The sequence below is a fragment of the Mastigoproctus giganteus genome, chromosome 6, assembly GCF_048544385.1.
Source record: "Mastigoproctus giganteus isolate SK-2022 chromosome 6, ASM4854438v1, whole genome shotgun sequence".
In the NCBI taxonomy this organism is placed as follows: domain Eukaryota; kingdom Metazoa; phylum Arthropoda; class Arachnida; order Uropygi; family Thelyphonidae; genus Mastigoproctus; species Mastigoproctus giganteus.
The window spans coordinates 186,392,344-186,417,806 of record NC_143580.1 but is presented as its reverse complement, the minus strand read 5'-3'; the positions used below and the strand labels follow the sequence as shown (position 1 = coordinate 186,417,806).

The 25,463-nt window shown below is 35.3% G+C and overlaps 1 protein-coding gene across 1 annotated transcript in view; it reads left to right on the top strand.

The window, feature by feature from the left end:
• LOC150084811 (uridine diphosphate glucose pyrophosphatase NUDT14-like) overlaps positions 1-24,920 on the top strand; it is an 89,404-nt gene extending 64,484 nt beyond the window's left edge. The window contains exons 4-5 of the mRNA XM_090375561.1: positions 18,774-18,981; positions 24,552-24,920. Of these exons, the coding sequence (XP_090231687.1) occupies positions 18,774-18,981; positions 24,552-24,798 (455 nt within the window). The 3' untranslated portion in view covers positions 24,799-24,920. The remainder of the gene's footprint in view (positions 1-18,773; positions 18,982-24,551) is intronic.
• The last annotated feature ends 543 nt before the right edge of the window (positions 24,921-25,463 follow it).

Sequence of the window (25,463 nt, the reverse complement as noted above, 5' to 3'; positions counted from 1 at the left end):
AAGATCAGGGAATGACCATTGCCTATTCCCGGAGCAATATGGCCTTAGTTGCTAATGCTCCTTAAAAAAAAAAAAAAAAAAAAACACATGAAGCATACTCCCAAACCTATGTCCAGAGTCCTACTACAGGTATGGATTTTGCAACCTTGGACTGCTCGAGCACCACTGTATTCCCCTTCTGATTAATTTTACTGTTCTTACACTCTTTGTTTTTTATTTCTCGTGAGCGATTAGGTTACTGAAAGCAATATTTGAGATACTATTTTTCTGCTGTCTGTTTCATTTTTTGTCTCCAACAAAGTTGAGGCTTTTTATGCTACTTTGTCAGTTATACATATTTTTTCCCTATACTGGGTTTATATGCTTCATTTGTTTAATTGCCAACCTCCTACTACACTGGTAACATTAACTTTTGACCTATTTACACCTTCTCCCATCCCATACTTAGAGCTACTTTAACATCTTATAAATATGCTGAACTAATTTGCTAACTTCTTCGGTTCACCGATACAGTTCGGCTGACGTTTACTCCCCCAGCCCATTTCACTGGCTCCTGCTTGGCACTGCAGTAAGTTGTCTGCCTTTGCGTGTATTTAATTCGGTTTTAATTTCTCTTGTGCGACTTGCTATTTTATTTAATTTAATTTTATCTTATTGCTTTTATTTAAATTTGATCTGGTTTTTGTTTCCTTTCCTTTTTGGTCTCTGTTAAGTCAGCTACGAAATATACGTCTATCTACTTTTTTACTTCTTTCTACGTATATTTCATATCAGAAACAGAGGCCTCTTTTCTTGTTGTATTTCCTTTTGGCTGCTGACCTTGATGACGAAATTAAAATCATTGGATCTATAGCATTAGGTACTATATGTATTTTTAATTTTATTTTATTTTACAGGTACCTATTTAATTTTTTCTGATCAGCATTCCTCCATTTATACTCTAATCTACTTATCTGTATTCAGTTATGGTCATTGGGTGTTTCTGCTATTATTTGCAGTGTCCCTTGTCCATAAACCATCCCAATTTTTTAATTATCATTCTTTTCAAGCTGTTACTTTTCACTACCACTTGTTACATTATAGATATAGGTGTAGAGGAATAAGAAAAATTGACCTCTCTTATTCCTCTGAAGATATTGAAGAAGAACGTATTGAGCATCGTAGCTCTGTTTTATACTAATGTATATTTATGTGTCAAAAATGTAATACATGATTTTTAGAAATAATGCATATGTTGTGATATAACTTAGTACCTCAAATAGACCTTAGACCTCAAATTGTAACCTAACAGTTTTATTGTAATTCTATCATCATTTCTTTAAGGAGTTTGTACTGTGTTAGAAGGACAGTAAATGAATGAATAAATAAATAAAATAATTTCAGTGGTGGCCAACTATAAAGTGCCATTGAGCCATGGCACTGCCGCAGTAACACTGAAAAAATAAAAGTAAACACTTTTTTGTATTTGTTACTGATTTATATTTATTTTGTATTTATAACTGATTTTATAAGTGACATAATTTACTTGTATTCGCAAGTCAATGTAACTAAGTGACATGCCATTTTGAACTTAGCACTCTTCTTGCATATAGCAGATAACCCATTCATTTGCATAACAATGCTTGCTTTGGAATGCCAAAGAAAGATTGACTCTAGTTTCTAGTCTTGCATACTATTAGTGTTTACTTTCAATGAATATAGATTAATTTATTTAAAAAAAAAAAGAAAAAAAGTTTACTATCATTCAGTGATAAACTTGATATTAAACAATTAGGAAGACCACTAGTTGATTTAAATATTTCGGAAAGGCAGTATTCTAATCAATGAATTAATTTATATATTGGCAGTACCAGTTGAACCACTAGTGGTTGCTACTGGTATCATTGCATGCATATTTACTTTTGTTTTATTTCTGGACAAACTATTTATGCTATGCAAAAACTAAGATCGTATTCAGAATCAGTATACACAAATACATAAATACCAAGAAATTCTGATAATCAGAACTTTTTAAAGGAAAGGATTTGATCAGAATGTTATTTTATTTTAAACATTATTTTAATTCAGATATCTAAAAATCTGTGCTTTTTTTGGGACGGTAATCAATAATAATGTTTCGTCACTGTTAATAAAGTTACAGTTTAAAGTTAACAGTAACAACTTTATTAACACTGACATTCGGATGCAGTGAACTTAGAAATTTGTAACATACCGTAAATTTTTTTTCACATGTTTATGTACTATTCAAATAAGTTTAAAATTATTTAACTAAATTTGCATTTTTCACTGTCTACCGTTAAGATATTTTCTACATAAAACTGTATAACCATTTTTATAATTCTAAATTACTCAGTCAGAACTCTGTTTAACGAAGTCCTTTTATAGCGAATTATTTTGAATTCCTCTTGGAAGTAACATTTAAAATACTTTCGGTTAAACACAGAAAATTTTCATATAGCGAACGGAGAGAATTAACTCTGTACGCACTGTTTGCATTTCTGGCCTTCAGGCAATTTAGGCCATTAGTGTTGCTGCTGCTGCGTGCATTAAGAGAGCTAAAGGGATTACCATTCTACAACTTAGTGGTACCTGGTAAAACCTATCCGCCCCATCTGTCCCACATACGGAGAAATCGCTCTGGTCAACAGTGACTGTTGACCAGCGTGATTTCTCAATGGGCTCTGGTCCATCTTCCACTGCAGTGGTGTCCAAACTTTTACCATCATCATCAGCCATTTTCAATCCACTGCAGGATGAAGGCCTCTCCAGCAACTTTCCAGTTCCTTCTGTTTTGAGCACTGGCCATCCATTTACTATCCAACAAACTCATTAATTTCATCTATCCATCACCGCCTTTCTCTTCCAGGTTTTCTTCTAGCTCCTCTTGGGAACCATTCTGTTATTTTCTTAGTCCATCTGTCATGTCTTCGAGCTATGTGTCCTGCCCAAGACCATTTTAGTTCTTTAGTTTTGATAAGAATGTCCTTTACTTCAGTTTGCTGCCTAATCCATGTGTTTCTCTTCTTATCTAACAGTCTGATTCCCAATATAATTCGTTCCATTCGTCGCTGTGTAGTTCTCAGCATCTCTTCCATTCTTTTGGTGAGTGCCCAAGTTTCACTTCCATAAGTCATGGTGGAGAGTATACATTAGTTTATTATTTTACGTTTCAGACAAATTGGGATATTGCTCCTCAGTATGTTGGCTATATTTCCTGAATGCTATCCATCCAAAATTTATTCTTCTCTTGACTTCCAGCCATTTATCATTATTACAGCTAATAACTTGTCCCAGATAAGTATATGACTTCACCTTTTCAATTACTGCTCCTTCAATCATTATTTCTCTTTCTGTGTCATGTAAACCCCTGGCACCACCATGCCGTGACGGGACTAATTGTATGTCTATCATTGCTGCAATTAAAGATTCTATTCTATTCTAGTTCATCATTACTTTTGTTTTACCCATATTCATCTTAGTCCAAAATCCTTACTAACTGTGCATAACTGATTAAGGTTTTCCTCTAATTCTTTGGAATCGTGGCTTATGACCACAATGTCATCTGCAAATCGTAAATGGTTTAGGTACTCTCCGTTCACATTGACTCCTTTCTGTGACCAGTCTAAGCAGCAGTAAACAGCTTAGGAGATATGGTGTCTCCTTGTTGAACTCCTTTCTCGATTTTAAATTTTCTACTGTCTTTGTCTAGTCTAATAAAGGAGGTAGCATTCTCATATATTTTCTTCAAAATCATAATATGTGGGGTATCTATGCCTTGTCTTTCCAGTGCCCGAAACATTGCCGTATGGAGTCAAATGCCTTTTCATAATCCACAAATGCCAGGCATAATGGTGTTTTATATTCATTTGCTTTCTCCATTAGCTATGATATTACGTGAAGGTGATCCATAGTTGAGAATCCTGTCCTAAAGCAGCTTGCTCTTTCGGTTGATTCTCATCAAGTATTCTTTCTAATCTGCTAGTAAATGACCCTTGTGAAGAACTTGTAGATGTGGGATAACAAGCTAATTGGTCTGTAATTTCCAATTTCTGATTTATCTCCTTTCGTATGCAGCAAAACTATGATTGCATTATTCCACTGCTTAGGCATCACACCTTTTCTAATGCACTTTGTGATGAAGAGCCTTGCCAGTTTTTGTGTTTTGTCTCTTCCTCCCAATTTTAACAACTCTACAGTAACTTCATCTTCCCCTGGGGCTTTCTGATTCTTCACTTTCTTCAATGCATGTTCTACCTCATCAGGAAGAATATCAGGTATGTCATATGTGTTGCTAATTTACAATCCATCTTCCCCACTGCTGGCATCATTCCCTCGCTCCTTGTATAATTCTCTATAGTAGTCTTCTGCTATTTGAATTATGCCTTCTCTGCTGTTTATAAGTACACCATCGCTATTCTTCAGTTTCAGTATCATTTGTCTTTCTGTATTACTGCTCATGGCTGCTGATTTAAATCCTTTGTTTTCCCTTAAAGCCTTTTCTACTTTTCTTGTGTTAAATCTTCTTATGTACTCACTGAGTCTCTTTCTAATGGCTTTGCATAACTCAGTATACTCAATTTTTTCCTTGTCAGTGTTTATCTTACTCTTCATTTTTCGCCTTCAGTTCATCATAACAAGTGTTTCTTGACTAATTTTTTCTTCTTTGGATTTCTTTTTCCCTATAGGTTTCTTGGGCTTTATCACTTTCAGAAAGTTGTAATATTCCTCGTCAATTTCTTGGTCCTGAGCAGTCTGCAGAAGCTCAAACTTGTTCTTAAGTTCCAGTCTGCTTTTTCTCCTCTACTGTTATCTCAAAGACCTTTGTATTATTTACTCGAGTCGGTTTTTTTTCCTTTCCTTTCCTACATCTATATCAAGTGTACATCTTACCATTCTGTGATCACTTCCAACATTTACTTTATTCTGGATGGTAACATCATTCACAATATATCTTCTGTTAGTGAGGATGAAGTCTATTTCATTAGTTGTTAATCCATTTGGACTCTTCCATGTCCACTTTCTGTTCACCCTTTTCTTGAAAAAAGTGTTCATTACTGACATTCCTCAATATTCTGCAAATTCCACAAGTCTTTCGCCTGTTTCATTTCTTTCACCAATTCCAAAATTTCCTATAGTTCTCCTTTCTGCGCTGTTTTATCTTTTTTCCAACCTTAGCATTGAAGTCCCCCATAATAATAGTGTAGTGGGTTTTCTACTCATCTAGAAGACTCAATTTCGGCGTACATTTCTTCAACCTCTTTATCATCATGGCTCAATGTTGGTGCATAAATCATTATAACCTTTAGCTTGTACCTCTTAGAAATCTTGAGTATGTCTTGACACCCTTGGTGATGTACTTTTGAATTCCAAAATGTTGTTTTTTAAATCTTTATGGACCAGAAATCCAACTCCACCTTCACTCCTTTCACTGTTTCCAATGGTGTACAGCAGATTTCCACTTGATAAACTTTATAAGTGATTCATTTCTTCTTGTTTCAGCCAAACTGATGATATTTCAGTTCACATTTTCTAATATCCTGTCTTCCAGCTCTAATATCCTGTCTTCAACGATGAGTGATCTTGCGTTGTAACAGGCCAAGTTCAGTTTCCTTGCATGGCAGCCTGGTCGTACCCAGAGATTCTTAGCACCCTCTGCTTCCACTCTGATCCTCTCACTGCCGTAAGAGGGGGAGTGAAAGCCTCTGGGGACTGAGAGCCATTTGTTTTTTCATGCTGTCATATGCTGGAGGGTTTGGTCTTTTCCTCTTCACTTCTTGAAGAGAACCACTCTACACATTCGTTGCCACCTAAGTGACGTAACAGGGCTTACCATCGAGAAGGTGTGCATGAGCAGATTTTAGGGAGGCAGGCCAACCGAACTTCTAAATCTTCTGTAATAGATAGATATTGGATCCATCAGTGTTTTAGACTGAGTGTCTGATAACATACAGGATACCTGTTCCCCTCTAAGCCCGACTTTTACTGTACAGGGGCCATATTAAAAAAAAATTCAAAGTTAGAATTCTTTATGCTGTTTTAGTTGATTTTCTGGGCGGGCTGTAGGTTGGACACCACTGTGAATCAACTGTAAGTGCCCTGTTTGAGAATTAGGAGAGAGCGATTTTCTTTTATCCTGAAAAATAATCATTTGTTTCACGGAAGTGCATTATTGACATTTTTCCATAAATTTTCCCTATCTCTGTTTACAAGGTCACAATACCTTAATATCCGAATGACACTGACATTTTGGACAGTTTCAAGAAAAAAGAAAGAAAAAAAAGAAAATTCAAATTTAAAAACTAATGACAAGAGAAGGAAAAAGAGTACAACAAAGGTATTAACCCTTCTAAACATGAATTGTCACCATTTGGTGAAAATGAAGTTAGAAAATTGTCAATTAGGTTACAGTTAAATGAAAGAGATACAGTTCATGGATTTCAGGAATACCTAATTGAAAAATGGTTTTGGAAGATTTGAAGCATTTGATGGACGCTCTGAGTATGATGCCAATTTCATCGAGTGAATGTGAACGAGGATTTTCACAAATGAATCTGATTGGCAGCCTAACAAGAGCTTCGTTGATGACAAAAATAGTTCCTTCACTACAGTTTCTTAAAATTGTAGGCCTATCGCTGACCCGCTTCGATCCAGCAAAATATGTCGATTCGTGGCTGCTTCGGGAAGATCATTCAGCAACCGACACACAAAGAGGAAGAAAAGAAGTCGGCATAGGGTGTCGGATGAGAACTTAATAAAAACTTGGAATATTCTACAAAATTATAAAAACTTTATTAGGAATTATTTTTACTTATGTTATTTAGTTTTACTTATTTTTAGGGTCCGTAGTCTAACGAAAGACCCTTATGTCATTCGGTTGTCTGTCTCTCCGTCCGTCTGTCACAGCATTGTATCTCTGGAACCACTCAATCCACTGACTCGAAATTTTGCATGGGTTTGTACATCATGTTGGCCAACATAATGCCATATTGATCATTGTTGACAAAAATTTATCTGAGAAATGGAGGGGTAAAATGTGGGGGGACATAAAATGTTGTCGACAACCTATACACCATTGGAAAGAGCTCAACGAGTAGGTTTAAAATATTTTTAAAATTAAAAATGGCGGGGCTAGACAAGAAAATGTGACTAATTTGTCTCCACCTATATCTGTCGCTAATGGAGCTAAAAATTGAAAAATCACATTAGCTATGCGTTATTCGATGCTTATCAAGGGAAAACTATTCAGATTGAAATCTATCATTTACTGTGTGTTAAAATTAAAAAAAACAAATTTTTTATTGCACTTCGATAGCGCACGTCTTTGTGCCAAGTAAATCTCCTTTTGGTGACAAAAAGGTTGCTGAATAGTTAATAATTCCATAAAGGCCATTTATAAATTTTGCGACGAGAAGTATTTTTTAAAAAGCTTCAAAGCTGAAGTTGTCCTGTCAAGTAGATACTCAGAGAGCCAGTATTGAGGGTGGCAGTGGTGGGTAGGAACCTGCGTGGAGCCTTGCAAGGCCCTCACCTGCCAGTTGCTTCTCCCCCAAGAGTTTAATCGCTTCTCCCACCCTTGTCATTCACAACAACTGGAAAGATTCAAATAGACAAAGTTTTTGTTAGTTCCTCAGTTTTAGGCCAAGCTGATGTACTAGAAACATTTTTCAGTTACCATAAAGCTCTCTATTTGAGATACTACACTAACGACCATTCGTGACTATGGACCCCTCATCCTGAGTGCATGGCACTCAATAGTTGAACGATTTATTTACTTATTGTACTGACATTTTACTTATTTTTTTTTATATACTTGAATAATAAATTCATGCTTAATAAACTGTTAAATACTAAATTTTTCTTAATCCAAAAACATTGTTACTAAAGTAACAATATCAGGAAAAAAAAAATTTTAGAGATATTTCATATCTGTTTAATTTTCAATTTTTCCTGATAGCAAAGAATGAGTACCGGCATCTATTTTTTTTTAAAAAAAGCACTGTCTAAAATTGTTTTGTTTTGGTTATAACCTACACATTTTCAATTAAAAATATAACAAATATTTTTAGTAAAAGAAGATCTCTTTTCAATAATTTGTAATATGTGATTAAGGGGATATAAAATGTATTTTTAAAATATATTAAAAATTTAATAACCTTTAAAATATATATTAAGATGTTTAGATTTTGACATGACTATTATATAATAAATTATAAATGAAAACAGCATTCACTTGGATTTTGAGCAGAATTTAATTAAGCATTGCATTATTGTCTGAGGTGTGTTCTTAGAGAATATTTAAAGCATTAAATTAAGTACTTTCACAATGCTTATCTAAGGCACAAAAGGAACACTCCACCAAACAGAAAATTTCCCACTTAATTCTTGTTCATGTTAAATTAGATAATTCCTAAACTAACGTTGAAAATTGCATTTTGCTATCAGTAAAATGCAAAATGAGATAGGTTAAAGACTTGCCAAATTGGTTGCTATAGCAACTAGTTCTAAATGCCTTTATTTAAGCTGACATAGAGCATCTTTCATGCATCTAGGTTGTCATTAATTTATTCACCTCTTTAGATGATTTCCTGTTGTAACTGACATTATGATATTTTTGTTTTATCATAGCAATTTCCTCTGTGTAACTGTTGGTCTAATGATATGCCTTATTGGATAAAGGATTCCATTCTCTCAGATAACTATTTGCTTCCATTGTTTAAAGAGATTCCTCTTCCTTAAACTGCAGCAGATTATGAAAATTGATTAATCTTTTTCATACTAATCATATAATGATTAGTATGTTTGGGAGGCAACTAGAGGGAGTAATACTCTTGATTTGATTATCAGTAGTGATTCTTCATGCATTAAGAATCTGTAGGTAAATGAACCACTAGGTGGCAGTGATCACAGTGTGCTGAAGTGGGATTTACTCAAAGAGGTAACTACCATTAGGGGTAAAGGGAAGGGTTATTGCTTTTGTAAAGGCGACTACGATGGACTGAGACAGTATTTAAATTCTATACAGTGGGACCAACTGATGATGTTACCAACAGCAAATTCAAAATGGGAAGCATTCAAAGAATTTATCTTGGACGCTACTAGGCTTTACATACCAACTAAGAAATATTGTTCAAGGTTTAGGCCTAAGTGGATGTCAGATGAACTAATGAGACATATGGCAGAGAAGAAAAAGGCATGGGATACATACAAATTAACACGTGACACAGAAGCCTATGATAGATACAAGTTGATCTGTAACCAAGTTACAAAGGAGGTTAGGCAGGTGAAGGCAGATTACAAGAAATCTTTGGCAAGGGATGCAAAGAAAAACAGCAAAGAGTTCTTTACTTATGTAAACTCTAGAAGGAAGGGGATGAATCAGATTGGTCCACTTGATATCGATGGGTCAACTTTTGATGATCCTGCTCAGGTAGCTAACAAACTAAATCAATATTTTGCATCTACATTCACACATGAGGAGTTATTCAGGAAGGGGAATGCCATGGATGAAGTAAACACTGGCAGTGAGCTAGATGATCTTGTAATAATTGAGAGTAAAGTGGAGGAGAAATTGTTGAAGATAAATACAAGAAAGGCACCTAGGGTGGATGGGATCTATCCAGTTATATTAAAGGAGGCAGCAAAGGAAATAAGCAATCCGTTAGCCATAATTATGAGAGCTTCCTTGGACTCAGGGGAGGTACCCACAGACTGGAGATGTGTAAATGTAACCCCAATTCACAAAGGAGGATCAAAGGGCAACACAAGTAATTATAGACCTGTTAGTTTAACTTCTGTTCCCGGAAAATTAATGGAGGCACTGGTTGAAGAAGCACTGTAGGATCATCTAGACAAGACTTCAGTTATAGCTCGGACACAGCATGGTTTTGTTAAGGGGAAGTCTTGCCTGACCAATTTGATTGGATACTATGATGCAGTCACAAAAGAACTGGATGCAGGGAATAACTTTGATATTATATACTTGGATCTTAGAAAGGCTTTTGATACTGTTGCACATGGAAGACTGCTGCACAAATTGGAGCAGTGCGCCATTGGAGGCAAATTGCTGCTATGGATAAAGGGGTGGTTGAGGGGGAGAAGACAGAGTGGTAATCAATGGACACTGCTCATCGTGGACTAATGTTATTAGTGGAGTCCCTCAGGGTTCAGTATTGGGTCCATTATTGTTTTCTGTATTTATAAATGATATTGATGATGGTATATCAAGCTTAATGTCCAAGTTTGCAGACGATACGAAGGTTGGCAGGGTTGTCAAGGACACTACTGACACTATGCTACTACAACAGGATCTGGAAAGGTTGAGCAGATGGGCTGAGAGGTGGCAAATGAAGTTTAACATTGACAAATGTAAAGTACTACATATGGGAAACAGCAACCCCAGAGCAACGTATCAACTCTGTGGTACTACACTGACAGTGGTAGAGAATGAAAGGGACCTGGGGGTGGTTGTGCAGGCAGATATGAAGTTTTCTGAGCAGTGCAGACGGGCTGCAAGAGTAGCTCATGGTGTATTGTCAATGATATATAAGAATTTTTCTAGCAGGGATAAGGAGGTGATTATTCCCTTGTATAAGGCAATGGTCAGGCCACACCTAGAGTACTGTATACAGGTCTGGAGGCCTCATTTCAAGAAGGATGTAGAGATGCTGGAACGAGTACAGAGAAGGGCAACAAGATTAGTGAATGGAACAAAGGGGTGCTCTTTCGAAGAAAGGCTTAAGTTTTGTGAATTACAGTGTCTGGAGACTAGGCACCAGCCAGGTGATCTGATAGAGGTGTATAAAGCCTTGAATGGTTTGAGCATGCTCAATGCTGATGGGATTCTTCCTCTTGCTCAGAATAATCACCTGAGAGGGCATAAATTCAAATTGAGGAAAGACAGATGTAGGATGTCTATCCTACATCTGTCTTTTCATTATTTGTGAGGAAATTTGCCTTTAGCCAGCGGGTGGTTGGTTGGTGGAACAGACTTCCATCCCTTGTCGTGGAAGTTGATAGCCTAAATAAGTTTAAGGCTCAGCTGGACAGGTATTTCGAACGAACAGAGAGGTGAAGTGGAAGTGGTTATTTTTTATTTATTTATTTATTTATTTATTTATTTATTTTTTTTTTTGGCTGATGCTGCATAAGCTTGCTTTCTTGCATCAAATGCCTCTACTAATGCTAATGCTAATTGTATCGCCATCTGCTATTATTTTGAGTCAATCTGAGTTTGTTATACAGGATGTCTCTGAAATAAGTGTATTAAATTGGAAGGTGTGTTCTGTCCATCCAAATAATGAAAAAAATGTTATATGAACACGGACCCGGATATCTTTTGTCAAAAACTAGAGCAAAAATTTTTTTTCTCTACGATATAAATATATGAAAGTATTATTGTGCAAATAGGTTAGCTTCATTTTGTATGTGGCAATAAGTAAACTAAGTTTGATAATTAGTGCATTAATTACAATTTTATAAATAAAAAGCACTGCTCCAGTGGAGCAGCATATTGCTATTTATTTGAAGTATATACCAATATCAGTCTACTTCTCCATTGCAATAGTTCATTTTATCTAGAATAGTGTAATACCAAGGCAGCTCATGGTGAAATGCCTGCACAGCAAGATCAGTTGCACTAAGCAGCAAACCTAGTTTGCCTCATTCTGTCCATAGCAACAAGCAATGTCCTACTTGTAAAATAATATTTTATAGTTCTTGTGGCTTGTTGTAAATTTACATGAAATGTGAAATATAGATAAACATGAAAATATTGTCTCCTTATTGTGTTTGTGAGCATTTATTTCATGACATTTTCTTGTGATTCTAACAAAAATTTATAACAAGATCAACTTAATTTGTATTTTTTTTAACCCCCCAAAAATGTATTCATGTATGGACTTTCCAGGCACTGCTTTATGACTTATTCCTGCTTCCCATCTCTTTTCCTCTGAATGTGGAACATTTAACATTATTGACTGAATTTTTCCTCTTCATCCATAAGATCCAGAGCTGATATTCTCAAGAAATATATCTTCTTAGCAAATGACAGTTTTCGTTACTGGGGTTAAAAAAAAACAAGGAGCATTTATGGCGAAATATTTAGCAATGAATAAAAAAAAAACCCATCGGTGTCAATCAGAACAGCAGCTGGTGTTCTGACTAACATTGTATCTTGAGCCCAGTTTATCCATTCTTCCTTTGGTGACATTGTAGAGTGATATTATTTCAGGCTTTGATTTTCACCTGTTGATTGCAGTGCTTACAGGATGCTAAAATCACATTTTTTTTTGTGTTTTATGTGTCCCTAAGACAATGTGGTCATGTCTTCTTGAAAGGCAAAAACACTTGTGTGCTTCCCTTTGTGGTGGTCAGAAACTTACTTTGGTCCCCCCCCACACAATTTTACACATATGTAAGATTGTAGTCTTTCAAAACCTTTCTTATCAGGGGGAAAATTCAAGAACCACTTGTCACCAGTTATGTTCTTGCCTGTGCCAGATATGAGCATAATAAATCTTTTGACGTTGCTGGATAATTTTTTACTCTATATGGCCTTGTAGATTGTTGTCTGACATACTTCCAAATGTATTGTGTAGCAAGATTGGAATCAGCAAGAGCAAAAATTTTTTTACCCCATATTTATTTGGTTTGCTTGGCATGCACTGTCTAAACTTGACTATATGATCCTGTGATTGCTATTTTACCTATACTTCCAAATTTGTTGTGTAGCAAGAGCAAAAAATTTTTATTCCATATTTATTTCGTTTGCCTGGTAAACCAAATAAACTGACATTTTCTGCAGAATCCCTTCAGCTTTTTGCGTACTTGATATCACTTGTCACCAATATCGGCCTGCTCTGATATCAAGCAACGTTTTTGGGAATTCAGAACAAATCTGTCATAAACATCTTGTACCAGTGTCAGTCAGTCTTCTTTCACTTCTGGTCTCCATGTCATCAAAATTTATGGCTCTGAGAGAGAAAGAAGAAGAGAAAAAAAAAAGACTTTTTTCCATAGAAAGAACTGTTTCACACCAGTACTGCTTCTGTTCTAGAGTCCATCAGTATTTCGTTGACTGTCTCGAAAGTGACTTGCTAAATATAGAAACTGATTAATGCTTTTATTCTGTTATGTTTGGGACTAGCTGTTCTGTTACACTTATAATTTGAAAATATTGTCATATTTGTTTACAACAGTTTCTTCCAATATCTCTTTAATCAAAGAAATTCAATTTAGATTTAAAGGATAAAAAAATTTAATTGGTGCTAGAGTGTATTCTGAGCATGCCCGTGAGATTAGGAAAACTGGGAACTCATGAGTTGTGGCAGCTGCCAGCAAACATCTCAGTTTATTTATGGATACACTCATTATTATATTGTTAAGTGTTTGTCTGTGCTCTGGTTGTTAATTATAACCTCACTTGCAGTGTTTCACCATGGCCCCCTAAGAAAACTGGTGAAAAGAAAACACTGTTAGAGAAGTTAGACTCTGATGTGTCTTCTCACCACATCTCTGAGAAATATGGTATGAAAAAAACAATGTCAGATGTGAAAAGCAAGGCTAAGCTTAAGGAGTTTTAAGGGATCTGACCATGAAGATTCACCACTATCTCAATTTCAGCTACTTAGCCTTGACTCTGAATAAAGTTTTTCCAGGCACTACAAGGCCACAAATTGTCTTCTCTTAACAGTGTATCAGCCAATAAAGTTAATTGGCTATATTGGTTAAATTGTGTGGGTAATTGTGGACTCAACAAAAAAAATTTAAATAAAAGCTTGCTTTTTATTGTTTAGCTTTATTTTAATGTTCTAATACATACCTATACAGTGTATATAATATCGGTGTAGACACGCCATAGTTTACCCATAAATTAAACGTAGTGTGAAAAGCATAGTTTTCAATGGTATCTCATATTGTGGCTACCTTCACAATAAGATACTAGGTATTGCACTACTATGAATAAGTAATGCTTCTCTAGTAGAGAAGACTACCGTTATTTATTCTCAGTGGATACCACCACCCAGATGGTCACTGTTTCAAAGCTGTTGGCCTATCATCGGTGGATGGGCAGGTACCCTGATAATGCAAACATGCCATCACAGTTGCGAAGTGGTTCCACAATACGAAAGATGCCAAATGGTGTACAGAATGATACAATATTTGAAGAATCAATGCACGCATCACTTTTTCTAAATGCTTTTATATTATATATATATATAATATAAAAACATTTATGAACATCAGAAGTATGTGAAAAACTTTTTTTTGCATGTAGACCAACTACACATTGTGAATTATATATTTTTTTACTGTTTATTTGAAACAAACTGATACGTATGTATATTTATTATTAGTTATATGGTGCAAGGAAGCCTGAGGCTTATGCTGCACCAGCCAAAAAACAGTTTGAGAGAGAGAGAGGGGTAGAAGGGAATAACCAAGAAAGAGAAAAATGATGAAATCCAGCTCAGGACTCTGGGTTTGCCGAGCCCCTGGGATATATATATATATATATATGGTTACTTTCGTGTATTTTTTAAATGAAAACCTCAAACACGAGAGGTATTAGAACTTATACTTAGCGGCGTGCACGGGTTTGAAGGTTGAGAAGATAAAAGAAGGTAATGTTGACATTAGACGTGAATTTCTGTAGATTATAATTTTCAGGAATTATGTAGGTGGCTGTTCCAGAAAACAGAAGTAGAAGGAATAAAGGAGGAGGAGGAAGAAGAAAAGTTGGTTCTGCGAGTTTGAAGTTGGGCAGTAAAAGGGTGCTGACTGGTTGCAACATGAGTGCCCATGGAAATATCTACAGAAAAGGCATGCAGCAGAAACAAAGTCTGTGAGACAGAGTGGAGAGGCTTTGTTAGAGATGGGTCATTAATTAACCTAACTGCCCTGTTTTGAATGAAATCTAGAAGCTTGAGAGAGGTTGTGGGGGCACTGCTTTAGATGTGGGAACATTATTTCATGGTAGTGTGGATATGTGATTTGTACAGAGTGAGCAGCTGTTTGGAAAAAAAAAGTAACACCAAGAGTGAAAGAGAAAAACCTAGTTTGTTAGATGCAGAGGAAGCAAAATTTTTATATGGTTATGCTAAAGAGATTAGAAGTTAGGGTAATTCCTGATCTTATCTAGAAATCTGAGTGGCATTAAAGATAAGCATAGGAGCAGAAGAATTATTTTTTGCAAGATATAAGATGGGACTGAGTTTTAGAAGGATTGAAATCAACTAAGCTTTCTTTGTCTCCCCAGAGAATCTGGAGATCAGCATTTAAGGAATTGGTAGTGGATTCGAGAAGTTGAAGCTGTTTGTGCAGGACAAGGTTTTTTCAAATTGGAAAGTGAAATGCAGTGTGCTATCATCAACAAAACTGTGGATAGGATTTCCAGTCAATGGAAGAACTGAATTTTGGGGAACACTAGCATTAGTGAAGTTTGAAGTCCATCAATACCCTCAGTGAGTAGTCAGAGAAAAAACTGGATATCCAATTACGAAAACAGTTGGCAAATCATGAGATGGAAGTTTAATTAGAAGACCTTTATGCTGAACACAATCAAAAGTTTTTGAAATGTCATGAGCTGCTGCTTGAGTTTCACCAGTCTTTTCCATTGAATTTGTCCATAGATGGGTAAGATAAGCCAGTATATCACCAGCAGATTGATGCTGCTGGTGATATACTGGCGAGTGATCATTGATCAGATGGAAAGTTTCTAGGTAGTTCAGAAGTTGGCAGTTAATAGATTTTTTTTTTTTTTTTTTTTTAAGATTTCTCCATTACTTTAGAAAGAATAGGAGTAAGGGCAATAGGACAATAATTGGTTGGGAGAGATTTGTTAATATTTTCAGGAAGGGGTTGGATATGAGCAAATTTCCAAGCAGAAGGGAAAACACCAGTGGAATTAGAAAATGTAAAGAGGTGATACAGAACAGGAGTAAGCTCTGGAGCACGTCTTGAGAACAAGTGGAGAAATACTATCAGGACTTTCTTGACATAAAGATTGTTCAAATTCTTCTGACATCCTTTTGACAGAAGGCCACAGGAGGTATTGAATGGAATGTACAGGGAATGGTAGGAACTGATTTATCAAGTTCGTCAATACATAGGTTAGAAGAAAAGCAGAATACTACCAGGTTAGCTTTATCTTTAGTTGAGGTGGCAATAGAACTATCTGATTTGGACATAGGTGGAAATAGAGATGGGAAAAAGTTGCATCCAACAGCTTTGGCAAGAGACCAGAATGCTCAATGACCATTTGTACAAGAAGCAAGGTTTCTACCCTTAGCCTGTTCAAAATCTAGTTTGGACTGATTAATAACTGCTTTACAATCATTGTGAGCTTTGGTGTAGGCAGAAAATGAACCTGGAGATTTGGATTCAAGCCAATTGCAATATGCAGCATTCTTATCTTGTACAGCCTTAGTACATTTATAGGAAAACCAAGGTTTAGATAAAGGATGAGATTTTAAGGTGAGGTGTGGAATAAAGGATTTCATCCCTACAAGAATAATTTCACTGACATGAACTGAGAAATGTTGACATCAGAAGATTTAAAACAGTAATCAGACCAAGGAAAAAAAGAAAAAGTCTCACAGGCCATCCCAATTGGCATTCATGTAATGCCAAACAACATGAGGTTGAGAATTGGCCATGAGATAAAGGCTCCATTGGAGAAGAGACCATCACCAAGTTGTGATTTGAGGTGCCTAGAGGTAGGTAATGAATAATCTGTGCAGGGTTATTAGTAATTAGAAATCATTAATAATACTTATATTTTACATCTAATTTCCTTTATTCTTAAAATTCAGTGTGTATTCATATGTTGTGATTGAAGAGATAATCCATAATGTTTTGCCAAATTCATAAATAATAATAATAGAGAGAAGAAAACAAACCGTATCTAAATTACTGTAGAAAAAGGTTCAGTCATCTGAATAGAAATAATTCTGAAACACATTCAACACCCTCGAACAAGAAGGGTTATAAAAAAAGTTTTCAGAAATAACTCCATTGAGAGTAAGTCACATTTTCATATTATTTGGCTAAAACAATAATATATTATTTCAAAATCAATTCAAGACTAAATATTTCTAAAGTTAGACAGAAAGACTACAATTGAACACACATGAAATATTTTGAAGGAGCACCCATGAGATCCCACACTATTATGAGATAAATATAGTAATAAGGATGGTGGTATTATCACTTTACAGGTTCTCCCATGCAATTACTTTTTTTTAAAAATAACTGTAAAAGTCACTTCATACACTGCTTATGCAGAAATTTATCTATATTTAGGAAGGTAGAGAAAATCACACATTTTATCATCCACCAACAGTTAACACACGATTGGTATTTTTTGAGTGGAACCTGTCAGGTCTTGTCATCACCACTGAAGAATTAAAAAGTTTACCTGCTAAAAAAAAAAAAAAAAAAACCTAGATGTGAAATAAACTTAATGACTATTTCCTACACCATGTAAAATCACTGAAACAGTGAGTTGTACAATGTGGTACAACTCCAATATTTTTTTCTGTACACTTTTTTATTTCATTATATGTGTGCATAATAAAAAAAAAAAAAAAAAAAATATATATATATATATATCCCTTTTACTTTCCATGTTTGATATTTTTGTCTTATATTTTGGCTTTCTGTGAGGTACAAATTTTTGACTAAATGGATTCAAATGGTCAGCTGTCCAATTTGCTGTCCAGTTCAAATGATCAGCTGTCCAATTTGCAGTCCAGGGGTACAAAGCATATACTAATTTAATATATGTTTTGTATGCCTCAAGCTGCCAAGAGTTCTGTGGAGGATGTAGTGTAAATGAGGCAAAAAATTAAATTTTTTTTTTGTATTTCATTATTATTGTTTAATTAATTTTAAAGTATGCATTATTGGTTATTTTGTTATAATACTTACGTTTTTTTTTTTATTTATATTACTTTGGTGACATTAAAAATGGGGAAATATAACAAAAAAAGAAAAACTTTCAGCTCATATAACAAAGATTATATGAGCTGAAAAATTGATGGAGTAAGGGGTTACACACTTGTTTAAAAAGGCTGCAAGCCTTGCTGTAGGCCACTGGTTCCCAGTCTGTAGGCTGCAGACCACTGGGGTGAGGCAGTTATTACAGAGGGTTTACAACTTTGTATGCTTACCAACTACTATTGTCATTTTGATTATTTAATTGCAGCAAAATATGTAACATGAATTAATAACATACAAATTCATTTAAAAACACTACAGAATTCATAGTTGTCTTTTCTCATTATGTAATATCTGAACAGATACAAAAAATACAACTACCATGTGGGGGTGAAAAATTTTTTGATATTAAAAACTTGTCCTCATACTTGAAAAGATTGGGAACTACTGCCGTAGGCTAAGAATTGCAGAGCCTGTCACACGTAACCTTTTCAGGGTTGTATTTTAGGTATTGCAAAAAAAAAAAAAAAAAAAAAAAACCACCAAAAATTAATGCATAAGTCTGCTTCACACAGTATCTATTTTAATGTTAGTTTTCTTGTAAAGGATCAGTTGACTATTAATAATTATAGTCCCTTTCTGAAGTGCAGTTGTTAAAGTTAGCAAGAACTTTAACAACTGCACACAATTGTGTGGGACGAACTAAATGATAATACTGTATTTATTAAAAAAAAAAGAAGTAATTTCAAATTATTCATGTTCTTCAAATTCTTGTGTTAAATTGTATTTTTTAAGGTTTTTTTTGCTGCTATACTGTAAACATATCTGTTAAATAGCTGTATACTGCAATAGAATTCCTCCTGAAGACTGTACTGGAAAAATAGATATCACTAAATACCCAATCAGTTTGGGTCTAACAGTAGAGCTATGTGCTGGAATTGTTGATAAAAACAAGAGTGTTGCAGAAATTGCAAGAGAAGAAATTTTAGAGGAATGTGGGTACGATGTTCCAGTATTAGCCGTGGAGAAAGTCCTTGCTTACAGGTATGTATTTATTTATTTATTCAATTATTGGTTTTGCATATTAAAAATTTCAAAGATATGTTTTTTCATATATTTGAAAGTTCATTTGCAAGGGAGCGAGAAAGAAAACGAATTTTATGTTATTATATAAAGCAGGGTTACTTAAAGGGATATTCTGTGGGGAAGGGGTTACAGTGTACCAAAATAAATAAATTTGAGTCTGAAATAAAAAGAACTAAAGCATTTTATTATCAGAAAGAGTGAGGTGTTTACAGAGTGAATAATGTTGTTTCACTTAAAAAAGATTGGAATAGAATATTGTAAATTATAGAAAAATATTCTATTCCAAAATGTGAGTAAATCATATAGCATAAAAAAACTATGATTTTCATTGTAAAAAAATAATAATAATTTAAGTGCAGAGCAAAAACAGTCTCTCTTGGAAAGAATTTTAGTGAAGCCATGTGGCACAGGTTAGGAAGAAACAGATTCTGATTGTCTCAGTATAGTTAAATATTGGGAGCATTTCATCAATTCTTTAGAAACTCGTCTCCATTTCTAAAGGTGATATTAAAAAAAAAAAAAAAAAAAAAAAAAACTCCTGAGATCACTTTTTAAGGCTCTTCAGAAGCGGTGTTACCATTGGTTACTAAACAGATTTTACAAAAGTGCCTGTCAAAAATTATACTATGGTCTGAACCAGTATTTCTTAACATAGGGTCTGTGAACTCCTTGATTTGCTGTTGGTGGGATCATGAATTCTTACAGAGGAAATTTCACACAAAATGTATTTTATAACATGCTGAAAAATAACTTACTGAAAAAGTTTAAACAACTAACAGTGTTAAACACAAGCCATCTGCTTTACATATTAATAAGTATCCATCTATAGACTTGCTGGTGCATCTGTGTCAGCATTTGTGGTATTACCAGTATCTTTTATGAAATGCCAACACTTGAGGGCATCTAAGTCTAGATAAACAAGCATTGACATGCTTGAGCTCTTGCCATATTTTACACCTAAAAATGGAGGCCTGTAAATACTACCTGACGATTATGAATTTATAGTCTAAACTTCATAGTAACTAATCATAGTGAATGTGATTATCCGAAATAAAGAGTCTGTTCCTGATATACATAAGAGATAAGTTCCAGGATTTCTTACATAAGTTGAGTTTTACGTAACTTGGGAATGACTAATAAAATATTGCTACTATATCCCTGATATGCCAAAATTACCAAAACCACATAATATCCTCAGAAGGATGGAGAAAAATAGTTTTATACCATAACAGTTAAAAACTTTATCTGGGGACAGCAGTCAACTACAAGGGTGGTTCAATAAAGAATCGCCCTGACTTAGCTGCTGAGGTGCTAGCCTGTTGATTCTTGGCACAGGGTTTTAGTCCTCTATATAGCCACCGTGCAGATTTACACATTTTTCCCGTCGACGGATGAGTTACGGATACCGTTTTTATTATTATTATTAGCCATATGGTGCAAGAAAGCCTGAGGCTTATGCTGCACCAGCCAAAAAAAAATTTGAGTACCCTGAGAGAGAGAGAGAGAGAGAGAGAGAGAGAGAGAGAGAGAGAGAGAGAGAGAGAGAGAGAGAGAGAGAGAGGGAGGGAGGGAGGGAGGGAATCACCAAAAAAGAGAAGAATGATGATATCCAGCTCAGGACCCTGGGTGTGCCAAGCCCATACTCACCAGATGTGAGCCCCTGGGTTAAAAGTGGTGAGGAACTATGACTCTGTTGCAGAAATGAGTGTCTCGTCATCAGGGAAGTGGGCCCCCAAAAAATGATTTGAGGGAAGAAAACAAGAAGTCTGATGGTGCAAGGTCAGGTGAGTAGGCTGAATGGGGCAGTATTTCATATCCACAAGTGGCCGCTTGTGTTGTTGCAATTTCAGAAGTGTGAACTGGGGCATTGTCTTGAAGCATTCTTTCACCTTTGGACAGCATGCTACGACTACATGTTTTGATTTTCTCCCATAATTTTGTGAGTAAGTTGACATAATAGGCACCTGTAATTGTTCTATCTTTCGGCAGGTAATCAGTCATTATTACGCCTTTCTCATCCCAAAACACTGTCAGCAAGACCTCTCCTGCTGACGCTTGGACCCTTGCCTTCTTGGGGGGTGGGGAACCATGATGTCGCCATTCCATGGACTGCTTTTTTACTTTCATGGTCGAAATGGTGTATCCAACTTTCATCATTAGTGATTAGACGAGAGAAAGTCTTCCTCATTTTTTTTTTAGCACAGGGCTAACAACTCTTGTGATTTCTGTTGTCTATTAGCCTTCTGAAAAACAGTCAATAATCGGGGAATCCATCTTGCACTTAATTTCTGTAAATGGAGTTGGTAATGAAGACTGTTTCAACAGAGCCCACACTAATCTTTACCTCGGACAATTCACTCACAGATATCTGGCAATCTTCCATGATTAACGACTCCAATTTTCTGATCGTACTGTCATCAGTGGCTGAATGGGGACGATCTGGAATGGGCTCAGATTCTACTGATGTCTGACCACACCTAAACTGTCTATGCCATAGGATGGGGCTTCATCCTTGTATACAGCAGTCATCTCCTCATGGATTTCTTTAGGAGATTTATCCTTCAAGAACAGATACCAGATTACAGCTCTCTCTTCAGCTGTGTGTCCATGATGCTACTTCATCACACATTCAGCTCTGTAAGAGAAAAACAAATAAAGACACGGGGCTGAAATTTTACACCTTTAGTACAGAGATATGTATGATGATACACACAAAATATCATGACTCTGCGATATGTGGAAGTAGGTGAAGACTATTATTATTGAACCACCCTTGTAGTACTGCCTTCATGTATTCTCTTAGGCGGCACCATGATAACGATTAGAATTAAATTTTCTGTAAAGAACTTCACAGGGTTAAGTTACAAGAGATGCTGTCGCAGCTTATGACATGCAAATGAAGCATGCACTACATGATGATAGTTTGATGCGAAGTTGTTGAAAATGATTGGACAACGTGAATTTCAACTTCACCGCAGTAACCTGATGTGTAACAAATATTACATACAAAATGCAAACAAAAGCTCCCACTTCGCTCTCTAACAAAACTGAATTGACTCTACAATCCAGAAAGAAAGGATATAGAGATGAAGGGCTAGGGTGTAATTCTCAGAAGAAATAGCCGATGAGACACAGTCCACATGGCTTGAACGTTGTGGGGGTTTCTCTGAAGTGTTTTGACGTAGTTCACCTGCCTCAAATGTTGTCGAATATTTCTCCAGAATTTTTAAAGCAGAAAATCAAATGTTAACTCTAGTTATTTATGTAGATTCTAGGTATGCCGTAGGTTATTATCCAACATAGTTTGTATGGGAATAAAAATAAAAACTTATACTTATTGTTCCTTATTTGGCTTACTCTTAAAAATTATACAGTAAGTATCTTACGATTTTACCAAAAACATTTATGTAAGTCCAAAGTTATGTAACTCGGGCTTACATAAGTCGGGGACTAACTGTATTAAATAACAATGAGCATATACACATTGAAAGATGCATTTTTATAGTCTTTATCATTCATCAGCAAGGAAGAAGGAATGCACAACTTCAGTTTAATGTTTATTAGGGGTTATAACCCTTATTTATTTCAACCCCAACCACCATCTCGTGCTCACTTTTTTTAAACATTTATATAACGTTATTTCTTTCCAGTTCATTACAAAATAGGTCTGAGTCTTTTCTCAGGATTCTTACTTGCTGGAAAGGAGAATAAATGCCGGCATCACACAAGGTAGGATCATGTCATTTCTTCCTTTCTCAGCAATAGGGCAGTAGGTAGGGGTTCCTTGGGATATGAAAAATTTATTTTAGGAGTTCCTCCACAGAAAAAAGATTGAGGTCTTAGGGGTTATTTATGAGAGCATATTAAGTTTTTCTGATAGATTAATACCTTTTGGTGATTTGGAATGATTGCATATTAACTGCTTAGGTCATATAGTACTAGATGTGATCTTTATCTTATGTTATGTCTGTATATGTGTTTATGAGCCAATATACATGTTGTATGAACTGAAAATTGAGTCAACTAATGGTAGAAGTAATTCTGCTCCATTTGCCTGATATTGATTAACTGCCCAGTTGGAAAGACCTACAAGAATTGTTGTCTTTAATGGGATTCAGTCTTAAACCTCTCCAGATAACTGGAAAATCCATTGTACTCTCATGAAGGACTGATACATCAAGGGTTTCAAAAGCACAGCACTATTGTGGCCTTCAAGTTCATTTTTCTATGGTGATTTTTTAGTAATTTTGTTCTATTTTATAAAAATTATAATCAATAAAATGTAGTCTGGTCTAGTGATCCAAGAATTTTTAAATTTAATGAGTTATCATTAGAAAATACATCATTTCAAGCCCCATAACAGGGGCTTGAAATGATGTATTTCATTAGGTGCTGATAATATATAATTATTGTGTTAATGGCTCCCAAGAGTAACTTATATCCATGTGGTGTATTTTTTTTTTTTTTTTTGTATAAATGTGTTCTTGAGCTGATTTGCATGTTTTGTGGGCTGAAATAATTCACAGGGGAAAGCCTTATTCCTTCCTACTGAGATCAGCTAACTGCAGCCTTGACTAAAGAGGACTTTAGAATTCTTCCAGTCATAGATAAGAATCGAATCCAGACCTTTTGAAACAAGTGACAGTATAATGACGAAATCATTATACTGTCATTCAGATACCAGGTGGCTAGTACAAAATCCTTCATTTTTCTGTTTAGTAGAATGATCATTCTAAATTCTTCAGCCCATATGCAGCAGTTCTGTTATATCAGCACATTTCAACTGAAACATGCCTCATCATATAACGAATAATGGTTATATTCAAAATCATTTTCAAACACTACGAAATAAAATCAGTCAGCTGGTGACAGATGGTGCATGAGATGGCAGTCCCGTGCTTGTCCATCTGTGCTATTGTCAGGCTGGTGAGGTCCGTAAAAGCAGTACTTTGAAAAAAAAAAAAAGAAAAAAAGAAAACTTGCTCCTAGTTAGCAGAAGCGTTCATTTATTTTTTCCCCCTCTTTGGTGGCAATAAATGAATTAATTAAAATGTGTTCAAAATTAATGTTTGAAAATTAAACATTTGCTTTGGTTTAAAATAATAAAACACCCATAAATTCCATATTCCCATAAATATGTAAGTTTGAGCAAATAAGAGGAGTTAATATAGAACCAACAGGTGATTCTGATGCAGTTTCTTTTGACACTTGGCCTTTTAATACAAGTATCTGCTGACAACTTTCTAGTGGATTTTTAAAGCTTTATTGTGCTACAGCAGTTAATGCTATAGATTTTCCAGTATTATGATTAGAGTTTTGTGATAACTTATTCTTTGCATGCTTCTTCTGTACAGTGGTGTGTGTGTGTGTATGAGTGAATGTGCACATGTGTGAACACTTGCAGCCCGTGAATCATGTATTATGAGTTATAACAAATTTACGATACATTATCACTTACACATTTGGTATTTTAATGTTTGAATTCTAATTTGAAGCATATTCTCCGGTTTATTTTTTATTTGTTATAGGGCTGGTGTAGGAGTGTCAGGTTCTTTGCAAACACTGTTTTATGTGGAGGTGACAGATGATATGCGTATCAATCAAGGTGGGGGTAACTCCCACGAAGACGAATTAATAGAAGTAATAGAATTATCTCTTTCTGACACAAAGAAAATGATGTTTGATGAAGATGTGCCAAAGCCTTCTTCTCTCCTTTTTGCACTGATGTGGTTTTTTGAAAATAAGGTACCAAAGAAACAACTACAGAAGCTGTAGGATTAAGAATTATGTATATTATCAGAAATTTGAATGAGTGACCAAAAGTTTTGGAAATGTTCATTCCAAATTGTATGTAATAATTTCTTCAATGATAAATATATAGTTTGCCTGTAAGTCTATTAGATGTTTCCTTAAATTATTTAAAACCACCATGCAGTAATTTTTCTCCCCTTATGATTAGCACTAATTTTATATCATTTGGGTATGTTAGTTTTTTGTAGAACTTTAAGTAGCTCTGGAAGTAGCCGCTTCATTTTTTTTAGTGATTGGATGGATTAAGTTGTTTTTGTTTAAAGCTATATAAATAAAATTTATTGGCTAAGGTAAAGAAAGCCTGCACGAGAAGCACGCAAAAGTTCGATGAAATTTAACGGTAAAAGCACTTTGCCGTAACGGCATTTGTATTGTTGCTCGCTTGGTAAACAGACGGTGGGTGTTATCAGTCTGGAGTAGAAGTTGAATCCCACGAGAGCTTGAAACCCTCCCAAAGTGTGTGTGTGTGTGTGTGTGGTAACCTGACCTTTTTCCTTTAGAATCACTAATTGAATCACGAACAGAATCGTATTGGAAGTTCTGGCGTCGTAAAAAATGTTCGTAATGTAGTTTCACCGGTAAACTTTTTCGAAAATTGCCTTGCTTCTTGTGTTGGCTTCCTTTGCCTT